Source organism: Citrus sinensis, chromosome 7, assembly GCF_022201045.2.
Source record: "Citrus sinensis cultivar Valencia sweet orange chromosome 7, DVS_A1.0, whole genome shotgun sequence".
Taxonomy (NCBI): Eukaryota; Viridiplantae; Streptophyta; class Magnoliopsida; order Sapindales; family Rutaceae; genus Citrus; species Citrus sinensis.
In genome coordinates, this window is record NC_068562.1 from 14,843,610 (window position 1) to 14,857,653 (window position 14,044).

Sequence of the window (14,044 nt, forward strand, 5' to 3'; positions counted from 1 at the left end):
ATGCAATTGATGTCGTTGTGCCGCGTGGCTATACTATACTATATACGTATAAAGAGGGTCTGCAAGAGAAACCATAAGCCTCTGTGCTCTAAAAGAAAATCTAAGAATTTTTTTGAGGTTACAGTTGAAAATAATTTAGAAATTTGAAAGTTAGCTGACAATTATTAATGTAAAAGTGGAATATAAATTACTAAAAATTCTTTTCATTACATACTCATTGGGGAACAAAAAATACATTAACATAATTATTATTCAATCCCCTTAGAAAGTATGTTTTGATGCAAAGACAAACAAAACAAATACAAAATTAGGAAACACTTTCTTATTTTTTGCTTAGTTGCTACAATTTTCATATGAACTTGTTGCTACCAAATTTGTGGCAGCTCGTGCGATCAATTCGATAACTAAGATTGAATTTTCACTGATTCTTCTTGTTGTTGTGTAGGGATTGGAAGGTGACCCTTCTCCTGCAAGCTCTTTACGGTCTCGTATAGGCATTGCTTCACCGGTGTAAATTCTAACCCAAGATCCTTGAGCTTTTGGTTTGAAAACTTGTAGGGTTTTTTTCTGGGGTTCTTTTCATCCGAACATCTGCATTCAAATTAAAAAAAAAAATTAAGATTAATTAACAAAAATGTAACTCAAAGTTCATTATTTCAAATTATGCATATTTATTTATTAAAAGTTTTGATACCCAACCATTAGTGACAGACAGAATGAGGATTTTGGTTCGATGGGAACTATAATAGTAAAAAATGATAAATTTAAAATGGTTATAACATAACACATATCTAAAGGGGCCGAATTATAAGATACACATAAAATTAGCTAGATTCCAAATAATACCCCTATATTTCCTTTTTTTTTTTTTGAAGCCCATGTAGAAAGGTGCTCAACCTATATCATTTAGACACTACTCATGATTTTCATATTAAAGTCAATAAAGAAAAGAGAAATGAGACCATTCTTCTAATTCTAGCCACTTCCCAACAAACAAAAATTCATATTGAAGTCAATAAACAAAAAGGATGATGAATAGTGACAGTAGGTGAAGAGAGTTCGCCGGTCCAAATCTTGACAAAGACTTGAGTTAGGTGAGAAGTATTTTGGTCCATTAATTTTTCTTTATTTGTAATTTTATACGGCTTTTTGTTAGGTTCTTCTTTGGATCACTCTCTCTTAGCTTAGGTGGGATTAATTTATATTTGCTTCTTTTAAGTAACTAGTCAAAGTTGGTGAAACTGCTTCACCACAAGAAGATATCATTATTTTTATTTTATTTTATTTTTTAAATTATTGCATCAGTACTGGGTCAGCATGACGTTTTTACCATTTTTTTTTGGGTTATATTTACTAGAACTTATTATAGACTTTTTAGTACAAAAATGAGTAATATAGTAGCGAGGTCAGTAGGTAAATTTACTTAGATATAAGTTTTATTAAATGTATATTAGGAGACCCTTATTTCCTTAACTTGGTTCCATGATCAATTAATTGTATATGACTTTTTGTTTTAAAAGAATAATACGTCATGCAATTCCTCTATAAAAGGTTAAAAATTTGAAAAAAAAAAAATTAACCTTGTCACTTGAAAGTATATTCTTGTTTTAAAGAGTTTTTGTGGAGTTTTTGAACGTGTCTACAATACAGCTGTTATCAAATAAAATTTCAAATTTTCTATCAAACCCTCAAGTTTTTCATCATCGGCTTCAAAGACTTCGCATCTTATATATACTAAGTAAGAGTCAAAAAAGAAAAAAAATTATAAGAAAATATAATGTAGGACTTAAGTTTTCACAAGAGATTTGACGTTTATAGTTATTTTCATTTTATTTAATTTATTATAGAATAATGAAAGAGACTTTAACATAAAAACAAATTAAAAAATGAGGTTGTAGTTTTAAGATTGGCATTTGATTTATCCGTTAATAAAAATATGCTTGCATGTTTCATTTGTTTCACGTTCAACACATAATTTAAGCTATTTTTGTTTTTCTTTCCTTTTCCATGATTGTCTGGTAGGAAAGACGACTTACACTTCAACTATACGGGCCATAGCCATTAAGATGTTAGTGGAGTGAATTGACAGTATTCTTGTTATTGACGGAAGAAACTTTGATTAGGATGATATGTGCTAACCACTCATTTCATGTACGTCTCTAGATTTGTCAATTTATTATGCCATTACTTCCTAAATTCTAAATAATTACGTAAATATTTTATGCCATACACATATAATAGAGTTCTTATGATTTTTATTGTCAAATGTATCCAATCATTAATCACAAGCAAGAGACGTGTCTCACAGAATGAACCTCGTGGAAGTTCATGTTGATAGCAAATGAAACTTAATTGAAGGTAAACTATTGTAACTCGTGTGTCATAGAAAATAAATTATATATTATAAAGTTTACCTACTTCAAATAATTTATTAATGAAAATTACATGTGACAAGGCCTTCTACCTAACCAAAATGAATCATACGATTGGGGCTGGACAGCAAATTTGGTTTTGAGTTGCACAATTCAATAATCACGTCTAAGTTAGAGCTCCCAAGAAAAGTTAGGTCACCTCTTCTTTTATAATAATTTTCATTAACTTGATTCTAGTGATATAAAACAGATGATATAATCACCTCTTCTCAAATCTTAATGTGAATGTTATTCAAATCTCAAATTTGTTTGTACTATCTAAAAAGAATTACTCATATCCAAAGTTTTTTTAATAATTAAGATAAAGTTGTATTTTCGGCATATAACAGCTATTGGTATAGAGTTCAATATAATAATATTATATCTAAAAAATTTTAATACTCAATTTATTATGTTATTTATGAGCCTGCATGACCTTACTCTTCTAATTGAATAAGGTTATTAATTTTTTTTAAAAAAAATAGATTTTATTCTTTGGAAATTAACATCATGTATAGTCATATACAGTCATATTCATTCATTTAATGGGCTCATGCATTCCTCTTGTTTTTGTTTTTGTTTTTATCTTTATGTCAACAAACAAATGTTTCATTAACATGTCCTATCAGCACATTTTTCTTTGTATTTACACATTTACTTCTTACGTAATTTTTTAAATTCATGATACCTATAAAATACTGTCTAGTAATTTCCACTGTGCTTTATCATGACCTAAATGCCGTAGCAAATAACAAGAAGCAATTTATATTACCAAATTAAGTAAAAAAGCACTTACTTGGTGGGGATAGGATATTCAGGGAAGAACTTAGCCAGAATCTCCACCACCTCGCCGCGGTGGAGCACGCTTTCGGCGCAGAGGTAACGGCCGGAGGCAGATGGAGTCTCATAGACAAGAATGTGGGCTAATGCCACATCCCTAACGTGCACATATGCCTGAACTGAATTAGCATAAGTCTTTGCTGAGCCATTTAAGTACTTAAGAATGTGAATAATGCTAGCATTCACAGTTGATTGCAACAATGGCCCTAGCACCAACACTGGGTTCACCACCACCAGGTCCACCCCTCTTGCCACCGCCTCCTCCCACGCCGCCTTCTCCGCCACGGCTTTTCCGTAGCAATACCAGTTCTGCAAATACAATGCAGATTAATTAAAAGAAAAATAAAAATTGATGTAAATTTCATGGAGTGTATGTACAATCAACTAATAAAATTGTGATATATGTACATTTTCATATGTACAACATGATATTATATATATGAAAAGACGGTGATATCTCTTGGTTTAGTGAAATAGTTATGTTTATCCAATTACATTCAGAAATTTTTATATAAACATTTTTTTGGAACCATTATACTCGGATGAATTACAGTAATTGGTCATTATTATGCAACAAAAACTTGTGATTTATAAAAATAAGAATAAAATGTTAGAGACAGAGAACTAAAATTTTGAAATTTGTAACCGAAATAGATAACCAACTCATCGATATTGATAGGGATATAAGTTTCCAATTTTTGCTGGGTGACTTTGCTAATTAAGACAAGTTTTTGTAAGACTTTCAAATCTCATTTATTAAGATTCCTGTCAATATTTTTCTTGTAAATTTCCCTAATCAGAGGCCATTGCCAAAATAGTTAAGTTTTCAATTAAAACTCCTCAAAATACTTCCCAAAAACTTCGTTAACTATTTATTAATTTGAAATTCGTTTCCTTTTGTATACTTTTCATAGTAGGAAAAGTCTGTTAAAGCTTCTATATTTATGAAAAAAAAAATCTAAAATCCACCTTAAACTTTCTCAAAGTCGCACAAACTTTTTCTATATGGAGACCACAAAATTTACCCTTAATATAATTCGTAATTTATTATTATTATTGAAAATTAATTTGACCTTGGTGTTTTTGCAAAACTCAAGATCACTCCAGCAAGATTCATCAACAACATCATCAGGGCTCCGGTTGGGGTCCATGTAAACTGCACCGATCGACGACGTGAACACAACACGCCGGACCTTGGCCTCAGCCGCCGCAACAATCACGTTCTTGGTTCCGATCACCGCGGGCTCCACCATTTGTTCCTTCATCATTAAACAAAATTATCATCATTAACCACCCCAACCACCATTATCATGTATATAAACGGTTAACCCACTTTAAACAATTTTTTTTTTTAAAAAAAAAGCACATAAAGCACTAAAATCATATTATATGTTGTTCCAAATTTCTTTATAATGACCCACTGAGGGTTTCTACATTATTAAAAAAATGTTTATGAACGATAAACAATCTTAAATACTCTCGCTGTATACATGTCTTTTCTGTTTGATTTTTATCGCGTGAATTTTTTTTTTAATTAATCAAATAAAAGTAAATAAATGCGGCTTAAGAATTCTAACAAAAGGATAAATAACGCACCTGATTATCAAGAATTCGATGAGATATGTTTTCATTTTATTCTTTATTTAATAAAAAGAAAAGTTAGGTGACAATATAGGACTCACTATCTACCATCCGATGAAAGAATGTTGTGGAGACCAGACAAAATTAAGTGCTTTTCGTTATCAACAAAGCAAATGATACGTAGCACTGTCTCTTGTTTTCTTTTTGCATGTATTGTAATGACGTGGCATTCATTTTGTTATTTTCTTAAAGAGTTGGTAAGACGATCGAAATTTTCCCAGTTTCAATGTAATCCATTTTATTTTCTTGGCAACCAAACAGGAAAAGGGAAATTAAAATAACAAAACCAAAAATATAATTTAAAAACAGACTTACTGGATCATCTGTCACAGGGGAAGCAGTATGAAAAACTCCCTCACATCCATTAATGGCCTCTTTGAGACTCTCATAATCAAGAAGATCAGCTTTGCATAAAACTAATCTTTCTTTTGCTCCTTCAAGCTCCCTCAAATGAGCATTCTTTGGATCATCTAAATACATGCAAAACCATAATGTATATATCTCAATATATAAGAAAATAATATGATAAATTTAATTAGGAAATAGTAATAATAATATAAGAAAGTACCTGGGTTCCTGACGGTGCCTTTAACATTGTAACCTTTTTCAAGGAGAAGTTTAACCATCCAAGAAGCGATGAAGCCACCGGCGCCGGTGACACAAATAGTTTGGCCAGAAACTTGGGAGCTGCTATCAATTACCGTCATGGTGAAGTTAAATTGTAATGCTTTGTTTGGAACGGAAGAAAATAAAACGAATAAGTGAGTTGAGACAAAGGGATATGGGGGTACGTGGGTTGTATTTAAAGGGAAAGAAAGTTACCAACCCACCTAACACTGGTAAAAGGATTTGGATTGAGAGAGACTAAATGGGTTTGACGCTTTGAATCTTTTTAATTTACGAGGCATTATTAATATATATGTTCCTGTTTTAGTAGTTTCTTGCTAATTGTTTGGTACTTGGTGTATAAATTAAATAATATATTTATGCTAAGTGGATTGAGTTTTATTGGTTAATTAATCATTACTGTGTATTTTGTAATTGGGTGGTTTAGTCTCTGCGCAAATTGTGCTTAACATAATTAAAATTTTTATTTATAAGATAAATGAAAATGTTTTTCATTTATCCAAATAAATAAAAAGTAATTTAGAGGTTCTAGATTTCTATCTAAATCAAGTAGCAAGACTAAATTTACATTATATTTATTATATTATCATAAAAAATAATCTGAGGGTGTGGATGAGTGTTTTTCAAATAATTTTATTTAGTTGATTATTTGGGTTTAAATTTTTGAAGCGGTAAGGAATTAAAAATTAAATTTGAAACTTATCCACCCTTACCATAAAAAAAAAAATTTTCCAACATGTAATATTTTTGCTAAAGCTTCGCCTACCTTTCTACTTTTTATTAAAAAAATAACCCCTCTGCCATTTTTTAAGAGGAAAATTCCTCATTTATTGATTGATATCGAGATTTATGACTTTCTGCTAGATTTGTTTATACATTCATGCAGTTCTTAATTCAATTACTTTATTTTATTACCTCTTAATCACCTGATGCATTTTTTAAAGTCATAAACAACTCATTTAAAATCACAAAAAGGAAACAATGAGTCAAATGACAAAATAAATTTATGATCCATGAAACTAATTAATTAATTCTTTCAATAATAATCATCGTAATTATTTTTTGGGGAAAAATCGTAATATTATTTTAAAAAAAAAACAAAATCATAACTTTTTTTTTTTTGGTGATCATTTATGTTTTCTTTTATTACTAGGCACGCGATCGAGCTCCCACTTCACTAACTTTTTGAGCCACAACTTTTTGGACAACCCACCTTCTATTGCTTTTCTCGCCTCTTTACCATAGGTTTGCTTGCGCTCACCTTATGCAATAATAAATTATAAAAATAATAATTTATGAAGAAATTATTAATTTGGGAAATGGTTTTTTAGGTCACCGAAAGTTCTAAAAGATTGCTTTAGTATACCAAACAATGATGTTCTAGCCAAACTTTCACGTGTATTTTTCTTTTTCTTTTCTTTTTCAATTGACTAATTCCTTTTTTATTCTGGATTAGTTTCATTACAAAATTTTGTAGCCGAATAGTGGGTTTAAGGTGGATCCGTGGATATTTGATTCAGTTGAAAGTTGTGGCTGGCATTAGCTTTATGGGTCTATCGTGAAGTTGACATCGAATTAGACCTGTTTGATACCGAATCATTGGTCTATTGTGAAGTTGACATCGAATTAGACCGGTTCAATTCCGAATTATTGTAACTTTTGAGATACTTTAAAAAAAATTATAATTATAAAATAAAAATTAATAGTGTATAATAATTAAATATGATTTGTAAATAAAAATATTTTTCATCGTATAAATGTGAGATAAAATTAACTTAATTTCTAAATCGTAACAATAAGTATTTATCAAATATTTTAGTGTAATAACTTAACCACAATACCAAAAAAGTCTTAGATTTACATATTAAAGTTTGATTTTACACAAAGGCGGAACCATATATAAGTTGAGGGTTGTCAACTTTTTGAAAATTTATGAAATACAAGTTAAAACTTAAAAAAATTTCAAGAAAACCCCAATTTGTTGCGATCTATTTCAGCAACCCTAGATTAAGTTTTCAAAGAAACGCTCAACTAGTAATTTATTTTGGCGGCCCCAAATTAAAATCCTGGCTTTACCCATGAATTTATGGTTTACATAAGATCATCATGGTAAAATGATTTTAAGAAAAAAAAATAGCACAAATCAACGATTTCACATAGACCTACAAGCTAATGGCGGTCCACAATGACTTCACATAGACCCATCAAGCTAATGCCGGTCCACAACTTTCAATTCATAAATATGTAAACCTTTGATCCCATCAAGTTAACATTTAAAATTTCACTAGACACTCTTTAACATTTAAATTTTTTTTAAGGGATATACTTAATTTCGCCAGTGGGTAAATCCCAAATGTTATTGTATTTAAATTACCTCAATCCCACCAATATTTTATATACATATACACACACATACAGATATTGATATACATACAGAAGGGCCAAAAGGCAAGTCAAGAGCATCGTTACTTAAAAACCCAAAAATTACATACAATCCATTTTGAATACAAGTTGGAGGACCATCCCGCCAAGAATAAGCATAGTAAGAAATACCTAATTTATCTAAAGCATCCGCAACAAAATTCGTTGTAATGGTTCAAAAAAAAATTTATTGACTATTTTTTTAGATTTTATTTTTGAAATATCTAAAGCATCCACAACAAATTTCCCTTCTTTATATGGTAGATTTTTTGACCGATCACTTTTTGTAATGTGAGCAACAAGGTTCTTACCAAGTTGCTTGCGTTGAGATTGACTCCTTAGTTGCCTCGTCTTATCTCTTATTCTCAGAGTGGTTTTGTCCCAAGAAGAGTAATTCATGATAATGTGCTTTTGGTTTAGGAGCTGGTTCATGATCTCAACTGTCATACTCGGGGGAATAATGTGGTGCTGAAGCTCGATATGGCCAAGATTTATAATCGGATGTCTTGGTTTTTAATTGTTCAGATGCTGCAATTGATTTAGGTTTTCAGAGTGGTGGGTCTCTTTGATTTGGCGAGCTATCTTTGCCCCTTAGTTCTCGGTGTTGGTGAATAGGATTAGCCATGGATTTTTCCAGCCTCAAGGAGGTCTTACCCAAGGCAATCCTCTTTCCCCATGTTTATTTTATCATTGCTGCTGAGTTTTTATCCCGAGGTTTAAACCATTTATACTCTCAATATCTCTCTTTGCGGAATTGTTCTACTGCACCTATCATTGTCTCCCATTTGACCATTGTAAATGATGTCGTTATTTTTGCAAACGGGAATCACCCGAGCCTCCGGTAGATTATAGATTTTTTACATCATTATGAGGCGGTTTTGGGGCAGTTGATTAGGGAGGCCAAGAACAATTTTTACATTGAGGGCTCAATTTCTGCCTCGCGCCAGGCTATTGTCCATTCTGTCACCGGTTTCTAGTGGTGTTAGCTTATGTTCATTTATCTTGGGTGCCCCGTCTTTATAGGGTGTCTTAAGATTTATCATTTTGATAATATGGTCAGGAAAGTTAGGATAAGATCTCGGGTTGGGCCAATCGGTTGCTATCCTTTGGTGGGAAGTGGTGCTTATTCAACAGGTATTGTCTTCTATGCCACTTAGTTTCATGTTCTTCGCCCTCATGTGGTGCTTATTCAACAGGTATTGTCTTCTATGCCACTTAGTTTCATGTTCTTCGCCCTCATGTGGTTGTGGTTCGGCACTTAGAGAGACTATTCACTTAGTTCTTATGGAGTGATTTTGAGACGAGACGACAGATTCATTGATGTAGATGGCCAGCAGTGTGTTATTCGGTTAAGAAGAGTGGCCTCAATATCCAGTCTTTTGATGATATGGCTGAGGCTTTTGTGCTCAAGCTTTGGTGGCATTTTCGAGAGCAGAGTTCATTATAGACTTCTTATATGAAGTCTAAGTATTGCAAAACTATATATCCGAGTCTGCTTTAGTTTCGTTCTCCTACTTCTCCTCTTTGAAGGTGCCTCTATTCTAATTGATGTGTTACTAGGCCTTATATGCGTTGGTTGATTGGTCATGGGGAGACTAGTTTTTGGTATGATTGTTGGTTGTGCTCTTGTCCTTTGGTCATTTATAATCTTGCGGCGGCTTCTATAGTGCCAGTTTCTTTTTATTGGCGGGGTACAATCTGGGATTTAGTGTAAGCTCCAGGATGTTTTGCCATTTTCTATTGTTGAATAGATTTTATTGGATCATATTTCTAGTGGGGAACCAAACTTGATTAGATAAGATCTTGTCTCTGATGGTATTTTTCATTTACGGATGGCTTGGGAGCTTATGAGTTGTTCTAAGCCGAGGGATAAGGTTTTTTCGGTTATCTAACAACGGCATATCCCGTCTAAGGTATCTTGTTTTTCTTTAGCAATTGTTGCACAAGTTTTTGGCTACTGATGATGCATTTTGTTCGAAGGGTTTTTCTATGGTCTCTCGGTATGTTTGTGGTCCGGCTGCCGAGACTTTTTGACATTTATTTATTGATTGCCTGTGGGTATGCCAGGTTTAGTCTCATTTTCTGTAAATTTTTTAGTGTAAAAGATTTTTCCTTTTTGACCCCCTTGCTTTGCTTCTTTATTGGCGACGGTGTGCCCTTTCTTGGAGTCATCTTCGGGTCCTCCTGCCTTCTTTTATTTTGTGGCAAATTTGGAAGGCTCGTAATGCTTTGAGGTTTGATTCACAACCTTTCTCTATTGATGCAGTTATCTATTAAGTGGTATTGGATCTCAAGCTTGCTGGTTTCGCTTTTGGTTTTAAGTCTTCCCAGTTAAGAGGATTTTTAGGTTCTCAGATTGCGGAGGATTTACGAGTTATAACTCCACTGAAGAGGCTAATTTGATTAGTTTCTTAGATGAGGCTGCCTTCTGGGGTTGTGAAGTTGACTATGGATGGTTGCTCTAAGGACAATCTTGGGATGACTACTTCGGGTAGTATTCTTCGAGATCATTGAGGTGCAGTTTTGGTTGCTTTTGGATCTTTTCTTAGTTGTTAGTCAATTCTTTAAGCTAAGCTTACGGCTGTTTGTGAGGGGTTAGAGTTTACTACTCAGCTTGGTTACTCTATATTTGAAGTGGAGTCGGACTTAGCCACGGTCGTTTCTTGGATTCATTATAGGGTCATGCTTGGTGAGATTATTCTTATTCGTTGTGTCATGTGTGCACTTTGACATCTTCCTCTGGCATTTCAGTTAGGCGTGTGCTTTGCGAGGCTACTTGCTATTGATTTTCTTGCCAACTGGGCTTGCACTCATCGGGTTAGTAGGCGCTTCTTGTGTTCTCAGGATCTTCCTGCAAACTTATCTGGTATTCTACATTTTTATGCACAAGTTATTCCCCAAGTTAGACGCTAGCATCGATGACTTTCCTTATTATTTCATTCTTCTCTTTTTATTCATGTGTATTTTCATTTACTTTAGGAGGTTTTGGCTTGTGTCCCCCTCCTTATATATTTGTTCCATTACTGATTTATATTATAGGTATGGGTCCAGCCTAACCCCCCACCTCTTGGTATTTTTTTATTAAAAAAAAATCCCTTCTTTATAAATATAAGCTCCTAATTGCCTAATTTGCACCCTCTCCGAAATAATTGTAACCCCAGGCTCCCAAGCAAGAAGCGTGCCGAAAAAGCAGTATGTATTGATAGAGCCTTACACGACCGATCAAGTTAAAGAGCCCAGCATGGAATAAATGGGCAATTATCTCGTAACATGGCCAGGGTAAAAGTGCATAAAAGCTTTGAGATGGGCTTTGACAAGAAGTTGGACATGGTCTCTGTGCGAGCGGCCCATTCTCAAATCGCAAAGAATAAAGAATTGATTTGAACAATCACCTATGAATAAAGAATTCATGAAGTATTACTTAAGCTATGGATGTACTCTCTTGTTTTATAATAGTAGTTAAGCTTAGGTAACAATATATTTTGTTTTATTTATTTATTTATTTATTTTGCTGATATGTAAATAAATCTAAGTGCCTAAGTCTGAATTACATTAGTGCCTTTATAACTTTTAAATAACAAAATATTTACAAAAAGCATAGGTAAAATAATTATTTCTCATACGTATGAACACAAATCATGCTAATAAATTTCATTGTATGTTTATGATGTTGCATAGGAAACCTACTTTAAAATAATGAAAAATATATAATTAGTATAAAATAAAATATTATAAAAATAATAATTGTGTTATTATAATATCACAAGTTTTACATTTATTGTGATTCTTAATTCTTTAAGTGTGAAGGTGGGGATAGTTGCTTTCTTTTTACCTCCAGGGACCTAACCTTTAAATAGAGAAAAGAACAGTAAATCCCCTAACATTTGAGAAAAGGGACATAAAACTCATTAACGTTTCAAAAAAAACATATAACCCCAATTATTATTATTAAATTCTATTTGTTTTAATAGTAAATTTATTTTTAATTTATAATTGCTATTATGTCCCTATAATAAATAATTCAATATATTGACTTAAGGCATATCATGGGTATAATGAAATTAATAAGTTTTTATTTAAAACTTAAAATTAAGATGTAATTATCTTTTTCGTAAATTATTCACTCTAAATTACGAACATACCCTTTCCAATGATAATTTTAATTTTAATTTTTACCTATTATTCATCATTTTTTATCATCCTATCAATGGGAAGGGTATATTCATAATTTAGAATGAATAATTTGGGAAAAATGTAATTACAACTCAAGTTTAAGTTTTAAATAAAAAGTTATTGATTTCATTATACACGTTATCAATGACATATCTTAAGTTAATATATTGAATTATTTATTATGGGGATATAATAGTAATTGTAAATTAAAAATAAATTTACTATTAAAACAAATGGAATTTAATAATAAAAATGAGAGTTATATGTCATTTTTGAAACGTTAAAGGGTTTTATGTCATTTTTCCCAAATGTTAGGCAATTGACTGTTCTTTTCTCTTTTTAAATAGTTTTATTTAGCTAATCATAACCAGCCGAGTTTGAATCTTCAAGGAGGTGGAGATTAAAAATTGATTTGACTTTATCTACCCCTTTACTTTTTTCTTAAAAAATATAAATAAGTGTGAAGCCAAGGAAAAAAGCACAAAGAAAAACAAGCTAGTATTTTAAAAAATAAGAAACAATGGTAGATTTGTCTAGACCAATAATGGGTTGGTGCTCAAGGGCGGAGATAATCAAGCATATTTTGATTGATTGCTTATTGAATGTCAGCACGAAATTTTTTTAAAAGAAGTAATAAATATATAAATTTGAAAGAACATATTTATACAATTGTCTTTTACGAGTTTTTTATTGTTGTATGACAACTTCATTATCAATATTATTAATAAAAAATTATTGCAATAAAAGTTATCAATGAGTATGTAGGCCATTTAAAAATAAAATTAATGTTAATATTTGTGAGCTAGATTTTAGTTTGCAAAGTCCGATTCTTTTTAATTTGTATTTAAAAATTTTGAGTATGATAAATTATGTGTAACCTTGAGTACACTTTACTGGGGAATTCCGTGAAAAATCAGTTAAACATTAAATGAATTTTTTTAATTTCAAGTCCCCATTAGTCACATCAATTGGCCTTTAGTCTAATGGGAGAAGCTTTGCACTTACAATGTTGAGTGTAAGGGTTCAAGCTTCCATAAAAGCATTATGTATGTTAGTTTCAGTACTCCCTCAATTATCAACTAATTGAGTGGATACAGTCTCTCCCTTAGGAAATGTGAGTGGAGTAGACACCCCTCGAATATTAGAGATGGTTTAAAGTATCTGGACAAGTGCTTCAGCGGGTTAATGTATAGTATGGCGGTGGATACAGTCTCTCCCTTAGGAAATGTGAGTGGAGTAGACACCCCTCGAATATTAGAGATGGTTTAAAGTATCTGGACAAGTGCTTCAGCGGGTTAATATATAGTATGGCGGTGGTCTCAGTTGTTTAATACAATTATAAATATTGTAATTGTAATGTCTAATATAATATCAGTAACAATCTGTGTATAACATAACTAAAAAGAAAAAGTCTAACAGAACTCAAAAAAAAAAAAAAAAGCACCAATGACAGTGCTCTCACGTGTTGTTGGTTGGAATATATTTTTGAGCTGTGACCAGTAGACCTTTATACTATAAATATACGGCAAACCCTAAATTACATGTAATATAACTTTGGGGATCCTAAATATAGATGTTTAGATTCTCAGCATACCTCCGATTATAATACATTTATAAATTGTAACAATTAGAAAATGATTGATTTGATATAGATGAGGCTATAAATAAATTAAATCAGATCTTGATACTTCTGAGGATATTTCTTTTAATAAAATCATTCAACCATTTTAGACTAAGCAAAACAACCCAAAAAAAAAAAAAATATGGCCTTTACCATTGAGTAAAAGTTTCAGAATTTTGTTTTTATTAACACGTTAAGTTTTAAAAAAAGTACAACGTCTGGTTTTTGTCAAACTTTTTTCCAAACATTTTATCTAACCAAATAAATATCGAATTTAAATAACCGTACGTTGGGAATATTGTTTAATTGA

The 14,044-nt window shown here is 31.8% G+C and overlaps 1 protein-coding gene across 1 annotated transcript; it reads right to left on the bottom strand.

Annotated features, from left to right (window-relative positions):
* Positions 1 to 187: 187 nt before the first annotated feature.
* LOC102615114 (cinnamoyl-CoA reductase 1) lies at positions 188 to 5,676 on the bottom strand. Its single transcript, XM_006493288.4, has 5 exons — positions 5,461 to 5,676; positions 5,208 to 5,362; positions 4,325 to 4,510; positions 3,208 to 3,560; positions 188 to 591 (listed from the first exon to the last, which is right to left on the bottom strand). The coding sequence occupies exons 1-5, from the start codon at positions 5,597 to 5,599 to the stop codon at positions 405 to 407; spliced, it is 1,020 nt and encodes a 339-aa protein (XP_006493351.2). The 5' UTR covers positions 5,600 to 5,676; the 3' UTR covers positions 188 to 404.
* Between the last annotated feature and the right edge of the window lie 8,368 nt (positions 5,677 to 14,044).